At 44.8% G+C, this 24,640-nt stretch overlaps 2 protein-coding genes across 3 annotated transcripts; one reads left to right on the forward strand and one right to left on the reverse strand.

Moving 5' to 3' along the window:
* The first annotated feature begins 2,916 nt into the window (after positions 1 to 2,916).
* LOC136373478 (uncharacterized) lies at positions 2,917 to 14,079 on the forward strand. The gene is made up of 6 exons (XM_066338372.1): positions 2,917 to 3,178; positions 4,567 to 4,597; positions 5,503 to 5,613; positions 6,270 to 6,452; positions 10,810 to 10,916; positions 13,841 to 14,079. Exons 1-6 carry the CDS (start codon positions 2,917 to 2,919, stop codon positions 14,002 to 14,004), a joined length of 858 nt encoding a protein of 285 aa, XP_066194469.1. The 3' UTR covers positions 14,005 to 14,079.
* Positions 14,080 to 15,986: 1,907 nt separating this feature from the next.
* Positions 15,987 to 23,061, reverse strand: LOC136373830 (uncharacterized). 2 transcript variants are annotated; one of them, XM_066338847.1, is made up of 4 exons: positions 22,976 to 23,061; positions 18,856 to 19,299; positions 17,136 to 17,277; positions 15,987 to 16,095 (listed from the first exon to the last, which is right to left on the reverse strand). In XM_066338847.1, the coding sequence occupies exons 1-4, from the start codon at positions 23,040 to 23,042 to the stop codon at positions 16,032 to 16,034; spliced, it is 717 nt and encodes a 238-aa protein (XP_066194944.1). In that variant the 5' UTR covers positions 23,043 to 23,061; the 3' UTR covers positions 15,987 to 16,031. The 2 variants fall into 2 exon arrangements, with proteins under 2 accessions (XP_066194944.1, XP_066194952.1); XM_066338855.1 differs by having other exon boundaries at positions 15,987 to 16,100.
* Positions 23,062 to 24,640: the final 1,579 nt, after the last annotated feature.

Raw genomic sequence — 24,640 nt, forward strand, 5'->3', positions numbered from 1 at the left:
TGCCTCTTGCTCCTAGTGAGAGTGGAACTCAAACAGGTAACATGCAAAAATCACAAGAATGGGTGGGATGGAGAATTAATTTTATTTCCCTAAACACTACTAGAAATGTTTTCATGATCTCAGTGCATTTGTTGTAACATAGTAAGAGCATTTAATACTATTTAATAAATAGACTGATTAACTTAGGCAACAGTAATCAGTACATGCACAGATTAACAAACTTGACCAGTCAGTGGTGTGAAACAACCATGAAGATATGATATATTAACTCTGCTTTGCATTTGAAGCTTGAATTTGGGCATCCCTTCCTAATACTCGGAAGAAGTCTTCTTCCAAAGCTGAAGATACATTTGACCATGACAGGAGTCTCTATTTCTTTTTTTTTGTATTTGTTGCTGAATGGGAGGCAAAAAACTAATCTGTAATTTGGGCTGTGAGAATGGGAAGAATAAAATTAATTTGTGATCTGAAACTTTATAATGTCTTTTTTTGATCAGGTTTATAAATCAGCAACACTTTGGAAGAACAAGATTTCAAATTATTGGTTTTCAAATCCAAATTATTCTGATAAATCCAAATCAGAGCAAATCATTTTGGTGACAGTTCCTCTGGACTTCAGGACCCCAGAAATCCTGTAAAGCATCTGCAGAGGTTCCTCACAACTCAGTCTTGGTCCCCAAGTAAGAACTGGGCCAGCCATGTCCTGCCAGGGGTGGGGATTACTCTAACAGGGTGTAGTTTACTCTAACAGAGTGTAGCAACTCCACATAGTGTTTCAAAGCTTCTTCGTTGCACTTCTCACAGGCCCAGTGTCCATAGAGCCTTTGAGCACAGCACATCTGTCCTCCAGCATCCTCTTTCTGCAAACTTACATGCTGAGGGTCAAACATCTGCCAGCAGCAGCTGACACAGAGAGCAACCCTGAGCACAAACTCAGGTTGGGTGGAGAATGGATCAGGAGGAGCCCTGAGAAGGACCTGGGGCCACTGGTGGACGAAAAGCTCAACATGATCTGGCAATGAGCAATCACAGTCCCTAGTGCCGACTGCATCCTGGACTGCATCCAAAGGAGTGTGGCAAGCAGGTTGATTCTCCCCCTCTGGTCTGATCTGGTGAGACCCTGCATGAGGTATTGCATCCAGCATAAGAATTATGTGAACCTGCTGGAACAAGGGAAACCAGGAGAGGGCCATGAAGATGATCTGAGGGCAGGAGCACTCCTCCTATAAAGACACACTGCTGGGGCTGTTCATCATGGGGAAAAAAGGCTCCAGGAGATCTTATAGCAGCCTTCCAGTACCTAAAGGGGGCTACAAGAGAACTGGAAAGGAACTTTTTCCAAGGGCTTGCAGGGACAGGACAAGGGGCAGTGGTTTTGAAATGAAAAAGAGTAGGTGTGAATTAGATATCAGGAAGAAATCCTTTACTGTGAGGGCATGGAGGCACTGGGACGGGTTTGCTGTTTTGCACCCCAGAGATGTGGATGCCCCATTCACAGAAGCATTCAAGGTGAGACTGGATAGCACTTGAAGCAACCTGTTTGAGTGGAAGGTGTCCTTGCCCATGGCAGGCATTTCAAACTGTTTTTAGGATCCCTCCCAACCGTTCTATGATTCTATAATTCTGTATGATTTGGCACTGTGACTTGAATAAATGAAAAATTACTAAAGAGAGTTGCCAAGGGCAGAAGCTTTGCAGCTCCTCCCAAACCCCTCTGAGGTAGTGCAGGGCAGGGAGCAGGTGGGTGAGTGGTGTGCTCAATTTGTTCTTCCCCCTCTCCTACTGCCAGCACATGGCCATCACTGGGGTGGTGGTGGGCAGGAAATTTCAGGCTGGTAATTGAAATGAGATTTACTCAGTCCTGCTGTCTCATTTGCCCTGTATCACAGGCACCCAGGATGTACTGTGCCTTGAAATCTTGCTTGGCCAAGAGTGATGGCAGCTGCACTGGGGCAGGACTCAGCAGAAGGGAGTCCCATAAACGACTTGCTGATGACCTTTGATTCTACTACCAATGTGTAGCAAGCAAATATTTAAACCTGTGCCATTCAGAAGGGAAGCACAGCTTTAACATGTAGAACTCAGGCAAGGGGTGCTGCTATGATAGTCCTGGACTGTGCCTGGGAAGGGGCAAGCAGCCCTCTTCCCATCCTCTTCCACTCCAGCAGAGCAGCCCACCCTGCCCCCCATGCCCACACCAGGGAAGGGGCAGATGCTCAGACCCCAACAAGTTGGATGGCTGCTGTACCAAGGAAGGCAGGAGTTTTAAAGCTATTTCAAGCCCAAAGACAAAATAACTGTGGCCGTTCCTCCTGCCCACATTGCCTGGGACCCCATACAAGCAGAGGCTATATGACAGGGTGCCCACCTCTGGATCTGGCTGCCTGCTGTGACCAGAGCCCCAGAGGTCTGGACCCAACTGCTGGTCTTCCACCGTGGCTGGTACCCGCATACAGACGAGTCCTCAAGAAATCTATTGGTGTTAGTCAGGTGCAGCAACAGGCCAAGCTGGTATTTATGCCTCAGAGGGGTGCCGAATTAGCTCTTTTGGTCAGTTTATAATTAGGTACTTGCACTTAACAGTATCCTTTCTGTTGGATTTTTATAGTTTTGTCTTTTCTTTTTTAAACATGAAAATAATCAGTCTTAAAATAAAATATTTTTAAAAAAAAAAAAAAGCAGCCTGAGAAATGATCTATAAAAGGAGAAAATCCTTGCCAAGGGAATGCCACAGCAGCGAGCCCAAGCCACAGAAAGCCCCGTTGAAGGCTCCACTTTGCCACAGCTTCTCAGAGGTTAACCAGGGTCTGTAAGCAAACAGCTTAAAGAAGGAGCCCGGCTTAGTGCCTGGGTCTTGGGCTGTCCCGGAGCCTACCAGCCTAACGCCCTTGCAGCAGCCCCTCCCTCGCAAAGGCGATGCTGGGCAAACAGAGCCAGCCCTCGCCCTGTCCTCCTGCAGCCGGGAGCTCCTGCGGGCACATCGCGGGAGAGGCTGTCTCACTGCAGACGGGCGCACAGCCACGTGTATATAAAGGCTGGGGCAGCAGCCCGGGAGGATTGTTTAGCACAACCACACCTCGGCTGACTTGGCAGTGCCGGCAGCTGAAGCCCGGAGTCCCCGAGGGTGGGAGCGATCCGCCCATGGCCCTGCTGCTGCTACTGCTGCTGCTTCAGGCAGGTGAGTACCAGCCCCCGGTCCCTGTGCCCTGCCGAGCCTCCCCTGGGCAGGGACGGCTTCCCCCTGGGCATCAGCTTCGCGTGCTTCGTGCCAGGACCTCCGTGCCATTGGGCCAAGTGGGGGAAAAAAGTGTCGCTAGGCAATCCTCAACTTCCCAGTGAGGGACTGTGTAAATGAGCTGCCTGCCTGCCTCGCTTTCCAGCCCCAGCTATGGTTTGCATAAACTGTATAAACACAGGGCTTTTTCAATAGTTTTCTGCTACAGCGTTGTTTCATAAAAATACCTTCTTTTTCTACCAGTGGCCATGGAGTGAGCAGTTTTCAACACATCTGAATTTTAAATAATTTTCTAAAAATTCTGTTTATAAAAGCCATAAATGACTGCTAACGTAAAGCCGCACAGAGGCAACAAAACACTAAACTGGCATGTCTGAGGTTATACCTGCAGTAGAGTTTTAAAAGAAAAAAAAAACAAAAAACAACCCCCTGCCGTCATTTACAGCAAAGGCTGCCAGTTTAAGCAGAGAATAGTGCTAAGTTGTCAGATTCACCCCTGCTCACCTCTCTGCAGGTATATTCTTCTCTAAGGCGCTCCATTAGCAGTTTAACTAATGATGGGACATGCTGCTAAAGGGACATTTGGCTAGGAGCAGGCTGCTGTGGAGACTGAGACCTTTTCAAGGCTTTCCTGACTGTGTTGGCTCGGCTGCCTAGCACAGAGAAAGCAATTTCAGTTCTTGGTCAAGTTATTAGCTGCGCACCTGAATATTCAAAATGTACTTGCTGGGGTTGACCTCTCAGCTGCAGCAGCGTGCCGCTGGCTCCAAAGACGGCTTTCAAAGAACAGGAACATCAGAGGCTGCCTGGATGCCTCTTGCAGAAGCCACAGCCCTAAGCACGCTAATTGAGTCTTTTGGACTCAATTTCCTTTGGGGCTTTCTCGCCACTTTCATAGCAGCTCTGCGCTGTAATTACAGTTCCTTGATCCCCAGAGATATCCACAAAAGAAGAATGGCCTTTCTTCTCGGGTGAGGTGCAGTTACCTTACACCAGCCTCAACCATTTTCAGCCAGTGGCCAACAGGCCGAGCCCAGCAGTCCAGGCTTAAGAGGCCAGTGAAAGACAGCTAAAAAAAAAAAATTCAAGCTGCTTGTCAGAAGGCTGGGATTTTTACAAAGAAGTTTTTGTCATCACGGGAACATTTTCAGGGTCTGCAAACTGCAACCCGTTGAAAAAGCATAATTTATACCCCCAAATCCAAAGCAGCTCACTACTTGTGATTTCCCCTGAGAGCTGAGCCCCTTTCTAACTCTGGAGCCTTGCTGTTTAGACAAGGAAAATAAGTGGTCTCTTTAGTTCTCAATAAAACCTATCCAATGTGTTTTTAGCACGAAACCTGAACACTCAAGTAGTGTTTAGGTGAGTGGCCGCTTGCTTTTTCAGGAATGTGCATTTAATCCCCAAGGAATGCCCCGGGAAGCAGACAGAGGCTATGCCGGGACAGCCTGAGGCGTCGAGCCTTGGGGTGAAAATGATGGCACCGGCTCCTGCTGGGGGTCAGGCTGTGAGAGGGAGCAAAGCCCTGCCTTGTCCTTCATGAAGAGAGACTCTCCTTATCTTCACTGGCATTTGGATTGGGCTGGGGAGGCAAGCTAGCCCAGGAGATGCGGGAAGAGGCCCAAGCAAGGGGATTAGAGGCTAGGTTTTAAAAGGAAAGCAACTGTTTTAATAATAGTATTGAGTCCTTGGGTGGTTTAGGGGATTAATTAGCCCGTGTTTGCACAACACTTTGAAGAGGTCAAGCGTGCTGCAATAGCCAGGGGCAGGTGGCAAAGCAACTTCAGTGGTGAGTTCCCAGCTGCCAGGTGTCACCTCCCTCTCCATCCAAGCATGCTGGCAAGTCCCCCTGTTTGATTTTGGGGTGGCTGTGCACGGGTGGGATGAGCAGATGGGTCAGGCTTTTGGGTTGGGGATTTTCATCCTGCCCATAGAGCAGTGCAAAGTGCATTTGGTCCTTCCCAGTAAATCCAGCCATGAAATGCTCCTGTTATAGCACGAGAAGCAGCAACGTTTGCAACTGAGCTTCACAGTGGTTTTCATATTAGGGGCAGGGTGCTCTCAGTTTCCATAACAGTTACTGCAAGACTGAGCCTCTGGTTTCTAAAAAGTTCCAAATCAACATGCTGAATCACAAGACTCTTCAAAAGACTTGTAACTCAAAAATCTCCAGACTGGTTTGGGTGGCCATCCACACACTCCAGCTGACACAGAGCTCCTTTCTTCTTTTTTCCCCAAGTTAGTGCTGCCCACCTGTTATGACCTAGGTGGAACATAATAATGGAAGCGGATCTAAGTGTTGCCAGCACTTCCAGAGTCTCAAGAGAAAGCGGCTATACATACATCTTGGCTAACGGAGGCACTTTGTCCTTGACAAAGTATGTACTCTGCAGGCTAAGGGGCATGTAGCTGTCCCTCTGTGCAGATTAATAGGACTATCAGTGTGTTTTGCCATTTGGAAAATGGGTTAAAAGATCCTGAATAGTAGGAGAAACCTGGATAGTGTAAAAAATCTTGAGCAGCATAGAAACTTCATTTCTTTCCACAGAGCCCTGGTTAGCTTTGGTTGCCTGGCTGTACCCTGCTGCTTCATGTCCCAGTCAGGACCATAGCACAGCAGGAAAACTGTCCCAGGTTTGGGAGCTCTGGGGTGCAGGGAAGCCCAGATGGCCCTGCATGATGTTGGCACAGACCCTGCAAAGCTTAACAGCTTGGGCTTCATGATGTGCAAGACCAGGCACACTGTTCCTGGGTGCAATACACCTGCAATCACACACTAGTACACCAGAACTAGTAAGTCCTGCTTGAACTGAGCTCCTGTGGAAGAAAGAGCATGCTTAGGTATTTCTGCAGCTACCTTTTGATTATCCTAGACCTCAATCAAAGCTCCCTGCAGAGTACCCTTTGCCAGCTGAATGTCATGACTAGTTAGACTGTCAGGGCTGCACCCAACCAACCAGTCAAAACCAAAGCCATCTCCTTTTAAGGACTGTAGGAAAATCAGAAGAGGCATGTTTAATCCTTGTGTGTAACTGTGTCGTGTCTTTGCAGTTTGGAAAGGTGCTCTTGGAAAGTCCCATTCGCTGCACACTCGAGGAATCATTGAGCTGGCTGGAGCCATAACGTGTGGCACGGGAAGGTCTCCCTTGGCATATATTGGCTATGGGTGCTACTGTGGGCTGGGAGGACGAGGCTGGCCTAAAGATAAAACAGACTGGTAAGAGAAACCTCAGCTATGCGTCCAGGAGCAGTGCAGATCTCCCTACTTATTTTCTGTTTGTGCTAATGTGACTCCATTGACTCATTTGCTGCCTTGTGGGCAGGGAACTTAGTATGTATGAACATATTGGGGATTTGTGAGTGATGACCCATGTGTCATTTGGGATTTGAAGGAGGGCTTAACCTCCTTCTGGATGACACCAAAGCTCTTAGGACCTTGTACTATGTGGGGTAGAGGGCAAAGGAGAAACCAGGATGTAATTTCTTGAAATAGCTGATTATTTTTTCATAGAAATTACACCCTGCCTGACAAAAGGAGCGTAATCCAAGGTGTTTGGAGGGTTGTTTCACCCAGGTCTCTAAAATGGAAGCACTGCAAATATCACTGTTTATGATTGAAGAAATCTGTATTGTTGCAAGGAGTAATCAACCTGTTGCCTACGTTGGCTGTTAGTTCACACCGAGTCAAGGTAGAACAATAAGGGAGAGCATGGTGTTATTTCCCCTTTTCTTTATTAGTGGGGAAGATGCTGGGCTTGTTATTCCCAACAAGTGTCAGAGGTATAGCAATCAAAGGGTTCTTTCCTGTACTGCGCAATGAGCATAAAGAGAGTAAAGCTCAGGATAGTGGACTCTTGTGCGCTCTGAGCCTGGTATTTGCAGTCTTGCCAGGTTTGAGATATCAAAGTCAAAGCACACAAGTCTATCTACAGTCAACAGACCAGGTGCTACTAGTAAGCAAGCTCTGCTTTTAGCAGGAGGGAAAGTAGTCTGCAGCTCACTGGGAAGGAAACTGAGCTTTCCAGAATACCTTGCTGCTGGAAACAAAAGCAGATTTTGCTGAATTAGAATGACATCAAAAGGGAGGGGAGGGAGGAAGAAAAGATGTCATGGTTAAAGATCTCTGTGGGCATGAAAGAGAAGTCGTCTGTCCCTTTAGACTAATGGAGCTGTCTTCATTACTGCAGCAACATGTTTCACTTCCAAAGCCCTCTCATGTCCCTTTATTTGTCTGTGAAATATTTCATCTACGAAACAATCAATATGGGCCTTACAAACGATGAGTAACTGCAGTAGAATCTCTTGACCTGCTCTTCACAGTGTGCTTCTCACAGTGCTTATCTACAGCCCTGTATGTAAGGTATTTAAATTTTTTTGTTATCCTTTAACAAATTCCATAATAAAGTCTTGAAAGTAAAACACTACTTCACTGATTTGGAGAATTGCTTTTATTAAAAAGGCTGAGCAAAGTGACCTAAAAGCTGTTTTCCACAGAGGCTGATTGACATCCAAATTTATATGACCCTGGGAGATGCAAGTAGTCAGCACTCCTGGAAAAGAGAGAGTAAAATATGGCCACATGATCGGCAGCCAGTGTTTCTGCTGGTTTTTAAATTCCACAGAATATCTTAGGATTTTATCCTAAAGGCAGAAAATGAGACTTTGTAAGTGGAAATGCCTCAAAATATCAGATAGTTTGTAAAAGGGAAGCTTGACTCTCTAAGTACATTCATTATTATTCCTTAGCTGCAATGCTTGGTAGCTGCAGAAAAACTTTAAAGTGTTATTTAGGTCCTTAGCTAGGAAGAATCAGCAATGCCACACTAGATTTAGCCCTAAAATTTCCATTTTCTGTTTGCTAGAGAAATACTGACATCTGTTACTAAGAACTACTGCAATGATTAGTGTGGTTGAGTACCCCACACCTGTCAAAGTGACCACATTATTTTCCATATTTGCCATTCTAAAAAAAAAAAAAGAGAGAATGGCAGGATACTGGCTATGAGTGACAAATACTGTTTGAAATTATTCACTCCCTTGACCTTCTAGGTTTGTTACGGAGACCCTTACAAAAGGAGTAATTTTCTTGTGTGTAATTCAGTCAATCTGTCTAGACAGGGCTGGAGTGCTTCTAAGCACCTCTCTTTTATGTGCAAAAGAAAAAAAGCCATTGAGTGGGTAATCCTTTTATAAGGTTTATTCCACATACTGACTTTGATGTGGTGTCAGTAATTACCTTTTCCCTTTTGTTCCACTCTCACAGTTCCATCACTTCAAGGCATAATGACATTTCTTTCACACAGAGTCCGTAGATTTGTTTCTCCTCTCTGTTGCCCGGGATTGCTGCAGCACCTACATTATCGAGTAGCACCTGAGGGTGCTCAGCACTTCCCTGAAAACACCATGAAAGGCAGGGTGCATCTGTGACTCATCTAAGTCACAGGAGCATTAAGGTTGGAAAAGATCTCTAATGTCATTGCGTCCAGCTGTTAAATCCTTCTCAAAGAGAAGAGTAAGATTTCCCCTCTGTCGCAACGTTAAAGCAAAAGGGAAAGACACAACAGCAACGAGGGTGCTGTTGATGTGACAAACACAACATGACAAATTCTTACCTTATTGGCATTTGCTCAAGAGCAGGGGTCTGGCCAGCTGATCCCTACGGAGCAGCCGGAGCTGTCGGTAGCCAGTAGGGCTATCTCACAGCCCAGCCGTGATGAGCAGCTTGTTTACTGCCCAGGTGACACAGTTGTGTTTGTTTGCCATCGCTGGTGACCGGCACTCTGCCATGGTGTTGGCTGCCTCTGTTTGTGTTGGTGGATCCGAATGTTAGCACATTATTAAAAGCTTAGCACCACTCTGACCCAGGTGCAGCACAGGGCATTTCCAGACAGGACAGGACCATCTGAAGGTGGCAAGGGACAACAATAGGATTCCTTAGTCTTCTTCCTTGGCTGTTCTTTCAGATGTTTGTAAAACAGGAGCCAAAACTTTTCTTGCTTTGTGTTGGAGGAAGCTACCTGTCACCCTGCTGCAGCTGTGGGGATCATCAGGAGGAGCTGCTGTAAGGAGAAGCAGAATTGTATCCCAAACCCTGTGGTCTTGCAGAGTTTATGCAACTTCCCCTGGTTTTGCCAAGCCAGATAAGGAGCAGTGAGATCTCACAGCTAATTAGAACACTATTTGCTTGCGCAAATTCAGTGCTCATTTGCCTGTGCTTGCCTGATGCACAGAACATCTTTTGTCCTCTGCAGTATCTGTCCTCACTTCTCCTACCTCTCTTTCTGTTTGTTCCCTCTGGCTCTCTATAAGGAGCAATCTCTTTCCCTTGGCACAGAGGCTCATAACACCTCCATTTTCCCGTATACCTTCACATTGTTCTTCCCCACACTCCCTCATCACTGACACCAACTTGACTTCACAAACATTGGGTTTCTATTGCTGGCACTCCCCTCAGCCCAGCCTGATTTGTGGCTCTCCACCACAGCCTCCAGTGCTCAGTCTCCCATGTATGAGACACTAGGGATGGGCCTGCTCTGATACCTATCATTCCCCTGAAGATGGATTAGGCTTTGCTGGAGCTTATTTTATGTAAAATCAGCCTGCCTCAGTTCTTCCCAGTTAGTAGAGTGTTTCTCTGTAGAGTCACAGTGATCTTGCAGGGATGCCTTCTGGAAATACAGGAGATCACTGCTCTCTGGCTCCAGCCTCTGACCTTGCATCCCTGCTGAAACAACCTTTCTTATTCAGCAGAGAATGTCTTTAAGTGCTGAATATTTTCTCAGTGGAATTTGAGTCCTTAAACTACCAGAATAAAATACAAGTGAGGTAAAATTTTCTACAACATCAGAAGTAATTGACAGTGAGATTTATCTCACTGACTAGTCCATAGGAGAGATGTCATCAGCTGAGCTACTCATCCTCATTCCCTCTGTGGTCAGTGAAACACAATTGCACTTTCAAAACTGATGCTTTTCACCCTATGTTAGATCTCTGCAGCATGAAAAAGTGACCTATGGTGCAGATGTGCATAGAGGGAAGACAGGTGAACGCCTTAGATGTAGATGGTTTTTAAGGTTCTTAAGTTAACTGATACGAATTTCACCATTGAGACTGATTAGCTGTAGCCTTCCCCACAGAACCTTTATGGGCCAAGGAGCACATGGCAGGTCCAGGTGAACTGAAGAGATGAAGCTGCGTGGTGATACTGAGGAAGGCAAAAAACATCCCAATTCCAAGTTTTAGGATGGGTCTAAATCTAATCCAGTGAGCCACAATAGCACAACTTATAGGAACATTTCTGTTCCCGTTCAGCCAGATTACCATGTCTTGACAACACATGCTTTCACGAGGGCAAAAGCTCAGAGGAAGAAGCACAGTGGTCACGGGAGGCATTATTGAGCTCCTGAGACATGTGAGCTTTCCCAGACATGCCAGGATACTTGCTCCATCAACAGATGATGTACTGACAGGTGGGGGTGAACACTGCTGTCATGAGCTGTGTGTGAGCAAAGCACCCTGGTGCCAACAGGTGGGATGCAGGAGGACACCCAAACTCTCTCTTTTCCTGTCTCCAGGTGCTGCCACAGGCATGACTGCTGCTACGACACGGCAGAGAAGGAAGGCTGCAACCCCAAGGTGCAGCGGTACCAATGGGTGTGTGAGCAGAACACCGTGCGGTGCGGTAAGGAAAGGCTGCTCGTGTCACGTTTTTCCCTCTCTCTCTCCTGTGCAGGCACCAGGCTGCCCAAAGGGCTTTGGGGGCCCCAAAGGCAGGTTTGTGTTTGCCCAGCTGTTTTCAAAGCTGCTTTAGGCAATGTCTGTTCTCTTCCAAGCTCCCTGCCCGTTCCTTGCCAGGAGCTGGGAGGAAAGCTGGAGGCCCAGCACAACCCACTCCAGGTAACCTGAGATCTCCCCAGGCTGAAGAACTAGAGTGGGAGCCATGGGCCTCATAAGCCATCTTAGTTTGTCAGGGATGCAGATAACTCTCTGGAGACTTTCTGCTCGCTGGGATTAAGCATGCCCCTTCCCACAGCTGTGGGTCTTCAGGGGTGCTCTTTCCATTGCAGTTCTGGCCCTCCCTCCAGCAGGACTGTTCATGTTTTTACTACCCTTAGGCACTCCTAGAGAAGAGCCAGGCTACTCAGCATGGCTGCAAGACAGGTTAAATAGGACACCAGCTTGCACCTCTGCCTCCAGCCTGAAGCTCTGGGGTTCCAGCAGGGATTTTGAACCATGCAGAATCAAATGCTCTTGAGTGCTTCAGGCAGACAGCAAGTGTGGGCTGTGCTCAGCTCTACAGCTGGTACCCAGTCAAGAAGGTTTGAATTGCACAGTCACAGCCCATCAGTGTCTCGCATAGTTTGTTTTGACATAGACCAGATGACTTCAGTCTTAGAATTTGTCACTTGTATTTCTAAGTCTCCAGAAAGCTCCTGGTGTTAAAATCCATTGTAGAACACTTTGAAAGTTTGAAAAGAAATTGTGAGAGTAAATCTTAGCCCTATAATCATCAAAGTAACTTGCTAGAACATTAAAAGACTATTTCTACCTTATCAGAAAACCATAGTCTAGTGGTGCAATCCTCAGCCTCCACCAGCAGCTGAATATCTGCCAGCAGGTAGGGGATGGGACACACCACATCTGCAGTTGTTCTTTTCCGGGTTCCAGAATAATCTTTTAAATACAAAGTGCTGGCAAAGGAATGTGTCACTTTAATGCACAACTGCTCTCTCCCCTGGCCTACCCATATTTCCATACTTGACTGAAACAAGGAAAAAAAAGCCCCAGGAAAAAAGTCCTGTTTCTCTTTGCTGTGAAGGAACAATCCAAGTTGCAGATATGAGATGTATCCTTGAGTCCATGGGAGTGGATATAGGAGTGCAGTGGGCTACAGTTGCTCTGACTTGGCCAACAAGCAGGAGTTAAATGAATTTCATTAATTCCTTAACTGATGTCCAGGCAAGACCTGATGCATCCATCAACTGTTCTCCACAAGCCCTCAGCAGGCTTCACTCCCCCTGATATCCCTGGAGGGGATATCCTGAGGAGGAACCATAAAAATGTGTTTTGAAGGCAAATTTCCTACCCCAGGCTACAGCACAGCAGGTCTTACTGGGATGTGAAGGTATAATGTCTGATCCCATTCAAACGAAAGAGATGAAGGATTAAATTTCCAGGCATGCTTGCTGAGCTCAGAGTAATGATGTCCAGAAGTGTTAGAAGCAGAACTGTTTACACTGTCATTTCAATGCTACAGGAATTAGATGCCTGCTGCCTGACGCTGCATCATAAATCATGTAAAATAAACAGCAACTCATTTTACTTGGTGTTTCTCCTCATTTTGCTACCATTAGGTAGTTCTGTTTGTGGAATGAAAAAAACTGGCAAAACCATATTCTTCAGTCTAGATACGACATCACCTGTAGGCAAATTCCATTCAATACAGTTGCTGGCACAGCATAGGAAGAGCTCAAGGAGCAGAAGGGTGAGGAAAGTATCAGGCAAGACTGGTAGCTAAGAAAAAAGTGGCCTTAAGTCCTCATTGACCCTTAAAACAATTTTACCAGTAAATACATGATTATTCAGAGCAGCTTAGGAAACATGGGCTTTTCTTATTTTTCAAATACAGGGTTGATCCATCAAAGTCCAGTGAAATCTAAAAAAAATTCCTATTTCTATCATTGCAGTTGGTTTTGGAGTGAAACCCATGTGCACTGGAAAGTTAAAGTTTGCCTAGTGCAGAGTTTTATGGCTGTTAGATAACCCATGGTAGCAGCCTCAAATAAACAAGGGACTGTGCTTTGAAATAATATTAACCCAACAGCTGCATTTAAACCACCTATAGGTGGGATGAGGTTCATTAACCCAGTCATTGGCAATATAGGCTTCTAAGCTAGTGGCTTTGATGTTATTTATGATAATGTAATAACATAGTTGCATTCTGTATAGTTCCATGTATGACTTTGATCATTTTGTTAGCTGCTGGCTCATAAAAATCAGGTACTGGCCCTGCTGCAAAGCTCCTTGGCTCCTCTGCTGTGATCAGAGAGATACAACAGCAACTGATACAGCAAGAGTGAAGGATGCATGGTGAGTGCTCTGATGCCTTCAGGTATCTGAATATCCCTCTGGGAGGCTCATCCATTCAAAGATGTGGGTTTTTTTCTTTTGAAAACAGTCTGTTTTGCAGAGGGAGGAGCTAGAAGGGCAATTGAGGAGGAACAATGCCCAACTGAGGAACAATGGAATATTTTTACCTCAGGCTAAGATTAAATAATTTTCCTTTTTAGCTTTGACTGCTGAATTAAATCCTCATAGTTCACACAGTTCTAGAAGCAGGGAGTGCTCTGTGCTGAGCAGATTTTTATAAGCATTGCCAATTTCCAGTTACCTGCTACTTTCTGATGCTCTTTGCCACAGTTAAGGTCAGACCTGTTGACAGAGAAGGGGCAGGGGAGGGTCAGATCCACTGACAACAAGTGTTGGTCCTGCTGCCAGAGCCTTTGATCCCTAAGGGCTGCTTTTTTCAGGGAATTTTTCCTCCTAAAATTGTTTCTTGCCTTTGATACAGAATCTCTCATCTTTGGCTCACACTTTCTTTTGCAGATAACCTGACAGACCGATGTGAAAAAATGGTGTGCCTGTGTGACCAAGAAGCAGCCAAGTGCTGGGGAGCAGCCCCATACAATCCACACTTCATCCTCTGGCCTGACTTTTTATGTGGACAGACTCATCCCACCTGCCATGTCAGAAATGGGGGCCCAGAATAGCCTTTTTAAGACCTTTCTTCTAGCAATTTGAACCTGAAGATGGTGGAATAAAATTTTTTCCTCATTTTCCAGATCTAACAATGGTGTGAGAGAATTTGTATCAGGCCAGGACTTATGGGGAGGAGAGACAGACCACAAAGGTGTGGTGGTGGAGTGGCCCTCTCTGTGAGACACTTGGAATGTATTGAGCTCTGCCTTTGAGTGGACAACAAGCAAGTCAAGAGCTCATGGGTTAGGAAAAAGGGCAGACAAATAAGGGTGACACTGTTTGGGGTGTTTTCTACAGGCCACCTGTGCAGGAGAAAGTGGATGATGCCTTCTACAGGCAGCTTAAATCAGCCTCACAGTCACAGGCCCTGGTTCTGGTGGGGGACTTTAACTACCCTGATACCCGCTGGAGAAACAGCAGGTGACAACAGAGATTAAGGGACTGGAGTATCTCTCCTATGAGGAAAGGCTGAGGGAGCTGGGTCTGTTCAGCCTGGAAAAGAGATGGCTGAGAGGGGCCCTCACTGGTGTCTGTGAATGACTGAAGGGAGAGTGTCAGGTTCTGCTTGGTGGTGCCAAGCAATGGGACAAGAAGGCATCAAGTAGAAACTGATAGACAAAGAGTTCCATCTGAACAGGAGGAAGAACTTTACTGTGCAGGAGTACTGCAACAGGTTTCTCAGAGAGGTTGTGGAGTTTCCCTCACTGGAGATATTCCAGACATGTCTGGACACAATCCTGTGCCATGTGCTCTGGGAAGACGCTGCTTGAACAGGGAGGTTGGACCAGATGATCCACTGTGGCTCCTTCCATCCTTACCTAATCTGTGATTCTGTGACAGAGTAACATACATGCTTAAGCAAAGGGAAGATGTTGCTCTGACAATGATCCAGATCTGCCTTTGCAGAAACAGATGGTTTGGACTGTGGTGTACTGGGAACGCATCTTCTGTCACCAAATATTGAATTTTTTTTTTTCTTCTTAACCATAGAATCACAGGGTAGTTAGGATTGGAAGGAGCCTTTAAAGGTCATTTAGCTCCAATCCCTGTGCAATGAGCAGGAACACCTTTAACCAGACCAGGTTGAGTAGAGCTCAATTGTCTTATCGCTCATGTTCCTGCACAGCACTGGAGACACTCCTGAGCTGTGTTCAACGGTAAGCAGAGTTACACTGGGCTATTGCAGTTGCAAGGTCAGCAAGGATTTCTGACTTCTACTTACTAGCAGGCATACCCACACTTTGCAAAAGGCTTCAGAGCTGATACGGTGCTCTCTGATACATCTAGAAGATGGTCTCCTATATTGGCATGTCCCCCAGTCACTGACTGCCTGGGAATCAATTATTGTCACATCAGGAAACAGAGTCTGCAGAGAACATCAGTCATGTCAAGCAACTCTTTTTTTTTTTTTTTTTTTTTTTTGGTAGGGGTGGTATTAGAGGCTTATATTCAAGTGCTACGTTTCCTTCTGGCAAGAGAAACCAAAATCCCATTCTTTCAGGCAGGAGTATCTGTGTAGGAGTGGGCCTCCTTTGCATCTTTGTCACAAGTGTTTAGGCTGGAGCAAGGCAAGAGGACAAGAGCCACTTTGGCAGGAGGCACAGACAAATGGGAGCCACACCTGCATCCCCAGAAGCAATGCTTCTGATTTCCTCGGGTAGGTGCTAGCACTACACGTGCACCTGGAGCACCTGCTTAGGCTGGGCTTCTTCTGTCCCTGCTGAAGCTCAGCTGACAAACTTTGAGCTGCAGCTTTAAAATAAGTACTAATGGCACAGAAAGACCCAGGGTGCCTCATCAGAGTCTAACATCAGAGATATGTTGCCAAACTAAGTGGAGTTTTGGCAGGTGATAATACAAATTTCTACACAAAAAGTTGCTTTGCTCCTTGCAGAAGGAGGATGGTGAATATGCCACCACGGCTGTCAAAGCTGCAGGAAAAAGAAGCTTGCTAACAAAAATAAAAATGCCAAAGTCAACATGTAGAGGCAAAGGCTTTTATTCCATCTAGAACTTCGTTTATTTGGCTTCTGGGGCATCAGAAATTGTTCCACCTGCAGGCTTTGCATATCCCAGTGGCTCCTGTAATGCTGCACCTCAAGCTATGCTGAGTAAGAAGGAGAGAGAATGAGTGAGCAACACAGAGTCAGGACAACACAATAAACTCCTCCGAGGCTTTCTGGCAAAAGAAGAGATTGTGAACTCTTAATATAGAACGTTTGGAGAGGGATGATGCTGTGTGGGCAGCATCAGCCTACGGAAGGGTGTGCGCTTGCCAGCAAAGGCTGGAAGATTCTCTCCGGTAGGAGAGGCAGAGCTCCCGGCGCGTCCCTGTCCCCGCCACGCTGTCCATCAGGTGGCGGCAGCGCTCCAGTGAATGACAAGAGCAGCTCTTCCTTCAGCCCTTCAGAGAGCGGATTTTTTCATCAGGCTGAGCAAGATTTTTGAGCGCCAGGAGAGGAGGTGCAAATCACACGTCTCCTCAATGAATGCAAAAAGTCAGCTGAGCTCGCTCTGAAATGCACACCACATCTTGGGTAGCTCAAAATGGGAACTAAACTTGTTTCAAAATGCAGTGTCTGTCTCCTCAAATTAGACCAGTTGACAGAACAGAAAAAAGCAGGCGAGCTTTTGGGTACATCAACCTCTTATTGGGGCATTTCTTTGGCTCGTGTGGTGAAAATGTCTGGTTTCCCCAATGTTATCAGCTGGCCTAATAGAAGACAGATCTTTAAGCAGGGCTTTAGAAACCACACCTCACACACCTAAGCCATCATAGGCTTTCTGTACACAAGCGTTGCAAGAGTACTGACAAACACGAAGCTGGCAGGAGGAAGAACCATCCTTCAGCATAAACGTAAAAGAACTGAATGAGTCCTTTTGTTAAAAGAAGCTGCAGCATCTCATTGAAAAACTCTTAGTCCAAAGTAGCAATTAAAGATCCTATTATTGTCTTTATAGGTAACTCATTAGGCCCACTAGTGAAGCTTTACAGCATAAACAAAACACTGTTTGAAAAAGTGATGGAACATAGAACTAGCTGTTAGCGCTTCCTTCACACTGCTTATTTCCTGAACCAGATCCCATGTGTGACCAGAGGTAAGTAAATGTCTAATTTGTCTCTCAGTTAAAACACAGATACCTTTGGCGAGACTCTTGTCTCATGCAGAGGATGCACCTCCTCAGCTGTGGGGTTAAAACAACGATCAGAACCACTATGCCTCCAATGCCAGCTGCTACAACCCCAATGATTGTTCCAATGGATTCTTCTATACCAAACAAGCCTGGGGGAGAAAAAGCAGAGAGAGTAACAGAAGAGATGTTTTCCAGACAAGTATATGCAATACAGCCAGCCCCTTTTCTGCAGTGGCTGCAGAGGAAGCTGCTTACTATGATCATACTGATGTCTTGTCTGACATGAAGTCCCTTCTACACAGGAGAGCGACTTGCACTACAGAGGTTCTGATTTTTTTCATTCTTAGGTAGGAACTCCTAAGCAGCATTCTTAAGCTGCTGTGTTATCTGGTGCTTTAGAGACAGGGCAGTCCCATCACCCCAGAAAATCTCCCTCACCAGCTAGACACTATGGGATGTCATAAGAAGCTGCTGCTTGAATTAATGGGACTCAGGCCTGTATGCTTTATTTTTGAAAGGAAAAAAATTACACTGACAACTCTGAGAAAGCCATTGGTCTGACTGTCCACTTCCAAGGGAGACAGCACCAGAGAGCAGAGAGAGCTCCACTGAAGTCCTTCCTTTGACTGGTTGTTTTTGGAACTGTTGCATGGCAGAGATGGCATAGTGCTGAAATTACACATTTCATCATCTCAGGAACACAGAAAGGCAATTATGCTGGCCAGAGTGCAGACATTTCAGTAACCTGTGTGCTACTGAGACTGTGAGATCAATCCAACAGGAGACCTCATTAGACACACAACCAAGCCCTTGCAGAGGGGGCACAGTTTGCCTGCCTAAGTGCTACAGTTTAAGATAAGTAGTGTTATAGAAATTAGTAATTTAGGCTCAAAAGGCCAAAGGCTTAGTGAATCTTGGTGAGATAGAAGCTTTGGTAATGAAAAAGAGGAAAATGGCACTTGCATAATTTACTGTTGACACAGAAGGAGGTATTTTTTGTTAATTAGATAATAAGATAATAACCTTCCTAATGTGTTGACTTTTTGGGACTAGAATCTGTTTAGCCTACAGAAAAGGAAAGGTTGACATTTCCAGCTGCTACAGACATAGCAAGTTACCTCTTTACTTAATATGCCTAGTATCTATCTGTGCGGCTAAGAAAACATAGCATGGCATTTTTAATGCTACTTTCATTTTAATGTGAATGAAGTTAATCAGAAATTATATAATGATCATATAATATGTGATCCTCATGATTATCGTGGGATTGCTTACATCATTCAGAGTTAAGGAATGACTATGGAAGTTAGTGGGTTGGAGAGAAATAACATAAAAAAAATAAAAAGAGGTCTAGAGCTGTTCCTTGAGATTGTACCTTGTTACATGTCACTCATGGGGGTTCAGCTAGAGCTATGAACACAAGGGGAACTTGTCTGACGGTTTCATTCTTTGCAGTGACTTTATTTTTATGGATAACCTTATTCCTCCTTTTTGTGGTGTAAATGCTTCTCCTTATATTAATACCTGTGATTGTTTACCGACAAAAACTAAGGTATTTTAGCTGACCTTACAAAAATAATGAGAAATGCTACAGAGCAATTACACTCCATGCCCTTACTGCCAGACACTAAATAGGCCAACTTCTTTGTTTCTGCAAGTGTGCAGACCAGCTTTGGAAAAAAAAAAAAAAAAAGGGAAAAAAAAAAGTAAATAACTCCAAGTATTACCCAGAGCCCTCCTGATCCTGAGCTTTGTGCCATCTCCTGTCACCACCTTCCCATCTGGAAGTGTAACCTCACAGAAATAAATACCATGGTCACTGGTTGTCACATTGAGGATAATCAGGGAAACATCCCCTTGGGACAAGTCTCCACTCATGAAGATCCTGGAGTTATTTGGCAAGATGGTCATATTCTTTTCTAGCAGGTCCATCTGCCCCTTCTCATCTTCTTTGTACCACTTCACCATCAGGTTGGTCAGGGAAGGATGCTGTGGACTGTTAAGATGGCAGTTCAAGACCACAGTTTCACCCTCTTTGGCTTTCTCCTTGGCTGGTGTTTGAGTCACCAAAAGGTTCCAAGGCTCAGGTGTCAACAACAAAGGCTGTGCTGTTACAGGAGTCACAGCTGCTGCATTGTCCTTGTTTGCACCTCCACCAGTAACTCCTACATCTGTACCAGGAAAGAGAGACAGAAGAGGACAGCTGAGGGTGATAGGATGATAAATATCCCTGCTGCTCCTGATCTCTAACCAGCACAAAGAATGGCTCCTGGAATTAGCAGGTGAGGGCAGTCACTGTTATGATGATAGGGATTTTCTTTCTAGGTCCTGCTCAGATTATGTTCTTGTGTACAGACAAGTCTTTTCCTGAATATCAGCTTCTTTCTAGTGCCATACTAGAGGAAGGAAGATTAATGCCATTGTCTAATGGCTTTGGATGAAATTTAGAGTCCAGTCAACCCCATTTCCATCTGCAACACTAACCTCTTTCTTCCCACCCTGAAAAGTCTCAGGGCCTGATGTTCCTGCCTCGACGGCTTTTGAGGCAAAGCAAAATATGCTCGTACATTTATACACTGGCAGTTCTATTTTGGCAAGCACAGTGAATAAGTGTGCATCTAATGCAACTGCCTGTGTCCCAAAACCTAATGTGATTCTTAGAATTTTTGGCATGCACTTTCAGTTACAGGACAGGAAATCTTGAAATTATGGGAAGAATTTCTATTACCAGAGACTGAACCCTTAGCATATCCTATCAGCAGGCTGGGGGACAGAACATCAGCCTTATGCCCATACTGAAACTGAGAGTGACAGCCATTTTCTGTGAAGGGACCATCTCCTGCTAACTTTTGTTAGAAAAACATGAACATGTCTGTAGCAGATATTTCAACCTCCCCTCTCATACTCAGGTGCTAATCATAGAATCATATCCTTGAGCTAAGAGTAGTGAGAGTGGATCTCATTTCTGGAAACAAGCCTGGGCACAGAAAATGAGAGGAATAGTTGCTGTCAAAAAAGAGGGAAAAGCAGACCTAAATATAAGCTTTTGCCAAGAAAGAGTTCAGACCAATTTTTGGAAAATGTTCTTCTGCTGTTTTATTTTCTTCAAGTGAAATGGTCTCCCTTTGAGCTAGTTGGTATCCTCTCAAGGATTGCAGACCGTTCCAGGGCGAAGGTCGGGATTTTTCATTGTCTTGAGTCTTTCATTGCCATCCACAGAGTGTGAAACGCTATTGTGTTGGCTTGGTAAAGCATCACAATGACAATAGACTCTGCCCAGAGACAAATTTCTCGAGGCAATGGAAAACCAAACCCCTTTATGATCAGTTTGAGAGTTACTTGAATGGCTCCTCCAGGCATGCTTGTACACAAAAATCACGTTTGTATTCATAGTTGTTATTATTTATGATTCATATGGGAGTAGAGGATTTCTGTCAGCCAGCAGGGCCCTGTTGTTCTGGGCACCTTACAAAAGGCTGGGGTATAGAGCTCACAGTTTAAATATGAGACAAAAGAGAACTCCTGGATGCAAAAAATACAGGAACCATAAACTGGCTGTGAAACTAGGCAACAACACAGCATGTGAAACACTTTACGAGCTGTTTGGTGCTCTGTGCTTTTACCTCAAAGTGAAAAATTTTACCTTAGAACTGGAACACCAACCCATGGGAATTGGATGCCTGGGAATTAGGTACCCAAATATAGTTTTGAATCTGGTCCCCTAAAATTAGTAATTCTTATTAAAGGTACCAGGTGAGATATTACCCTTTTGTTCACGTGTAATCTTACCAATGAGCCCACTGGAGCTTCTTGGGGAAATCTGAGGTCTAGATCTTCCCTGTCCAGTTAGGTACATGTATCAAGGCATTAATCATAAAAGTTGAAGTATCTTGACAGGATACTTTGAGGAAATATGAAGTATAATTGAAATAACTTACGAAGTTTGACATATTACAGTTTTGTGCATCAAATATTCTGAAGGGATCTATTTGGTTATTTATTAGAGTGAATTTGAGCAGTTTCATAATGAGTACTCTTTCAAAATCTCAGTTTATTAACCATTTTCTCCACTGGATAACTGCTGCTTTAGCTAGTGTGTGCTACTGCTACCTTGTTTTCATGGAATGGCCACAAAATTTCTTCTCTGCTACAAGTATTCCAATCTTGCCATATGCACCCCTGTAACTCAACTATAATTTTTATTTCTTTGAGTGATGCAAAAGGTATACTTTTTACACAGACACTTAGTGGCATATAGAATGCAAATGAGTAGGAACAATGTGCTTTGATGCAGCTGCTGTTCATCATGATTTTTACACATATCTCCTGTCATGAAATAACTGGCCTTGTCATCTGTTTTATTCCACATCTTTGTTTCAATACAAATCATGTAACTTAATTAGGAAAATTGAAACAGGAGAGGGGTTGGCTGCCCTGCTTTGTCCCAACTCTCTTTGGGGGTTTCACTGAGAAGGTTACAGCACTACCTCTATTTTTCTCTCTTTCTCTTCTTTCTTTTTATTTTTAAAGGCCGCAAAACTGGAACATATTAGTTCACTGGTATTCAATTACACAATGCCCTTATCGTTCTGGCATCTGGGAGCATACCATGCCAAATGCTTTGCTGACTCTGCTTCAAAGCTCTTTTAAAGTCAATTGCTTCATTAGCAGAGTGATGTGTAGGTCCCTTGTCATTCGGGCTGTGGGGCTCAAGCCCATAGAGAGCAATGCAAGGCTTTGTGGTGAAAGCACTTGAGCTAGACAGGGTACAGAGAAATACAGCATGGATGATCTTGTCGAGACCTGGACAAACCATTAGATGATCTAATAGGTCACTGTCATATGAAGTCCTCAGCCACGAGGGGAGAAAGGTCTCTGGGACTCCCTGTAACATAGTAATGTGCTCCACATTTGGCAGTACTAACAGGGCACCTACTAAAGCCCTCAGCCTCCCCTTTACAAAATCTGCAGGTTGATACTTCCCCATGTAAGGCCATATCAGACATGTAAGTGAGAAATACAAATACGCATGGCAGGCTGGAGGAACCAGGGAGACAAAAGGAAATAATAAAATACAGCTGCACTCTCTTCCTGTCCTGGAGCCTCACTTAAGTCTTTGGTGCCTGGAGTAAATCTGAGCACTCTGCAAGCTCCTCCTGCCAGCTGCCAACAGCATGGGGGAACCAAAACGGTGCGTGGAGGTCAGTGCAGAATTCTACCTTTCCAGTTTAGCCTCCTCTTCTCTATTCACACTGAGTAGCTGGAGGAGGGGTTGAGGGCAAACAGTGCTCAATTTCTAACCCACAAAAAAATCCTCTTCTGATGAAATTACTGTCTTTCAGATAATTTTGTTTGCTTTAGAGCTCAGTTTCACACTCATACCGTTCTGGTGCCATGAAGGTACTTTACAAGCTGTATCCAGCTCCCAGACATCTATGATTAAGTGATCAATGACTGCACACTGCTGCTCTTAATTTATATGACTTTTGACCTGGGCTGAGGTTGGCTTTCACAAATGGATATAGAATAATCACCTTCTGACAATAACTGGTTGCTAATATATCGGAGAAACAAAATAGAAATGAAGCCTCTAGGAATGATGATACACATCTGGGAAAAGACAGGCAAATACACTCTTTCTGAACATTTATATGAGATAAACAGGAATGTATCTAAAGAGAAAAACATGTTTTAATGCAATACACAACACTAAATACAATTTCCCTGCACCCTCAGGAAGCCCTCAGTTGAAAGTTGCATTTTGAAAAAAAAACCCCAAACTTCTCAAGCCAAGCTCCACAAACAACCTACATTTCTTCTTATTAAAGAAGGTGGTTTGGCACTCACCTACTATCAAGAAGAAGATGAATGAAGACACTGCAGATCTATAGAGTTTCCCAACGTGCTGGCTCATGGTTGCTGAAGTACATGGCCTCACCATCTCTCCCTCTGGTAGTATGGGTAAAAACTATGTGTGTATTAGAGCAACAGGACCTCACATTCTGCCTAGTGAATGTCACACTTACTAAAGTTACCACAGCTTTGAGCTCACAGTGCTCTGCCTGTTCCCTGGATGAGAGCCACGATACAAGTGACAACAATTACTTCCCCAGCGGCTGTTCTGCTCTCTTTCTCTGAGAACATGTCAAAAACACTCTGAGAGCAGAGGGAAGATATTACATTGTTTTTCACTTAGGGTTGTATAAACCACAACTTTGGGCTGAGTATAGAATATCCAGATACGCCAAAGGAGACCTCTCTTCTGCTGAACCCCTCCCGAGTGATGGTGAAAACACAAAGAGCATTGGTTAAATTTTCTCAAGGTCCAGACTCTAATGCACCACAAAAAGAAATTTCAGGAACTCAGTATCTTTGTGGCTATATGCACATGGTGTTTACACGTAAACTGTATTCCCCAAAGGGGTTTTCTTCAGTGCAGAACAAACACTTTTTCATCAAAAGTCGACTACTTAAGCTCTATTTATATTTAAGTAGAGCTTGTCCATGCAACTTGGGTGGAGGGCAGAACTGCTGGAGAGGCAGCCTGCCTGCAAGGTGAGCAGGTGTGCTCTGAATTAGTCTGTGTTTATACAAGGCCCTCACAGAGCAGGACTCTGTGAGAGGAGCTACAGCAGCTCCAAGCCTCACCCGTACCAACCAATCTTGCCAGCCCTGCTGCACCTGTACCAAGCATGGGCTACTGTCACCATTTGGCTGACACATCTTCCCTCAACTACAGGGTTAGGGATTATGACACACTTCACCTAATGATCTAGCCTATCTTCAAAACTCTCCAGGTAACAGAATTGCACTTGAGTATCCAGTAAAGACTCAATTCAGTAACTCTTAAAGCATAATGCAGCTGAGAGAGTGGATGAGTATTTCTGCTTTTCTTTGCAATTGAAAGCAAAAAGGACCCATACTTGATTCACAAAACTTGGCTGATCAAATGATGTCGAGAGCAATGGCCCATTCCTGGAGTCACCAGTTGTCACTTTAGCTTTGGTGTGCAGATCCCAAAGCAGTGTGATAAGCAAAAGCAGGATAGGTTATGGTTAAAGGAACTTGAGAGGCAAATGCTTCTCTGAAATGGCTTGAGAGAGTGGGAAGACTTGTAATTACCAGGAATGGAATCATATTAGGAAGGGAAGTGGGACCAAGTGCAGAGCAACAGAACCCTTCAAAAGGAAGATGGAAGTTTGTGAGGGTCTTCTGAAGGAAGTACTGCCAAAGTGTTGGTGAGCGAAGCCAAAATATGAAAGGAAAAAGTTAGAGGAGTCAAAAACAATGAAGAGTTTGAGGAGGGAATAATCAGTAGAGTCGAAGGTACCTGGCAGATCAAGATGATTTTGGACTGACATACTGGTTTAGAATGCTGATTGTGACTGCGTGTCAGAGAAGTCAGTGTGTGAAGATGGATCTGAACCAAAGGCAATCCTAACATTGTCTGATTTGAACCCAAGTACTTGGTGTGCTTCAAAAAAACCCTTCAAGTGTGTTGTGATGGATGTA

Source organism: Sylvia atricapilla, chromosome 2 (genome assembly GCF_009819655.1).
Source record: "Sylvia atricapilla isolate bSylAtr1 chromosome 2, bSylAtr1.pri, whole genome shotgun sequence".
NCBI lineage: Eukaryota > Metazoa > Chordata > Aves > Passeriformes > Sylviidae > Sylvia > Sylvia atricapilla.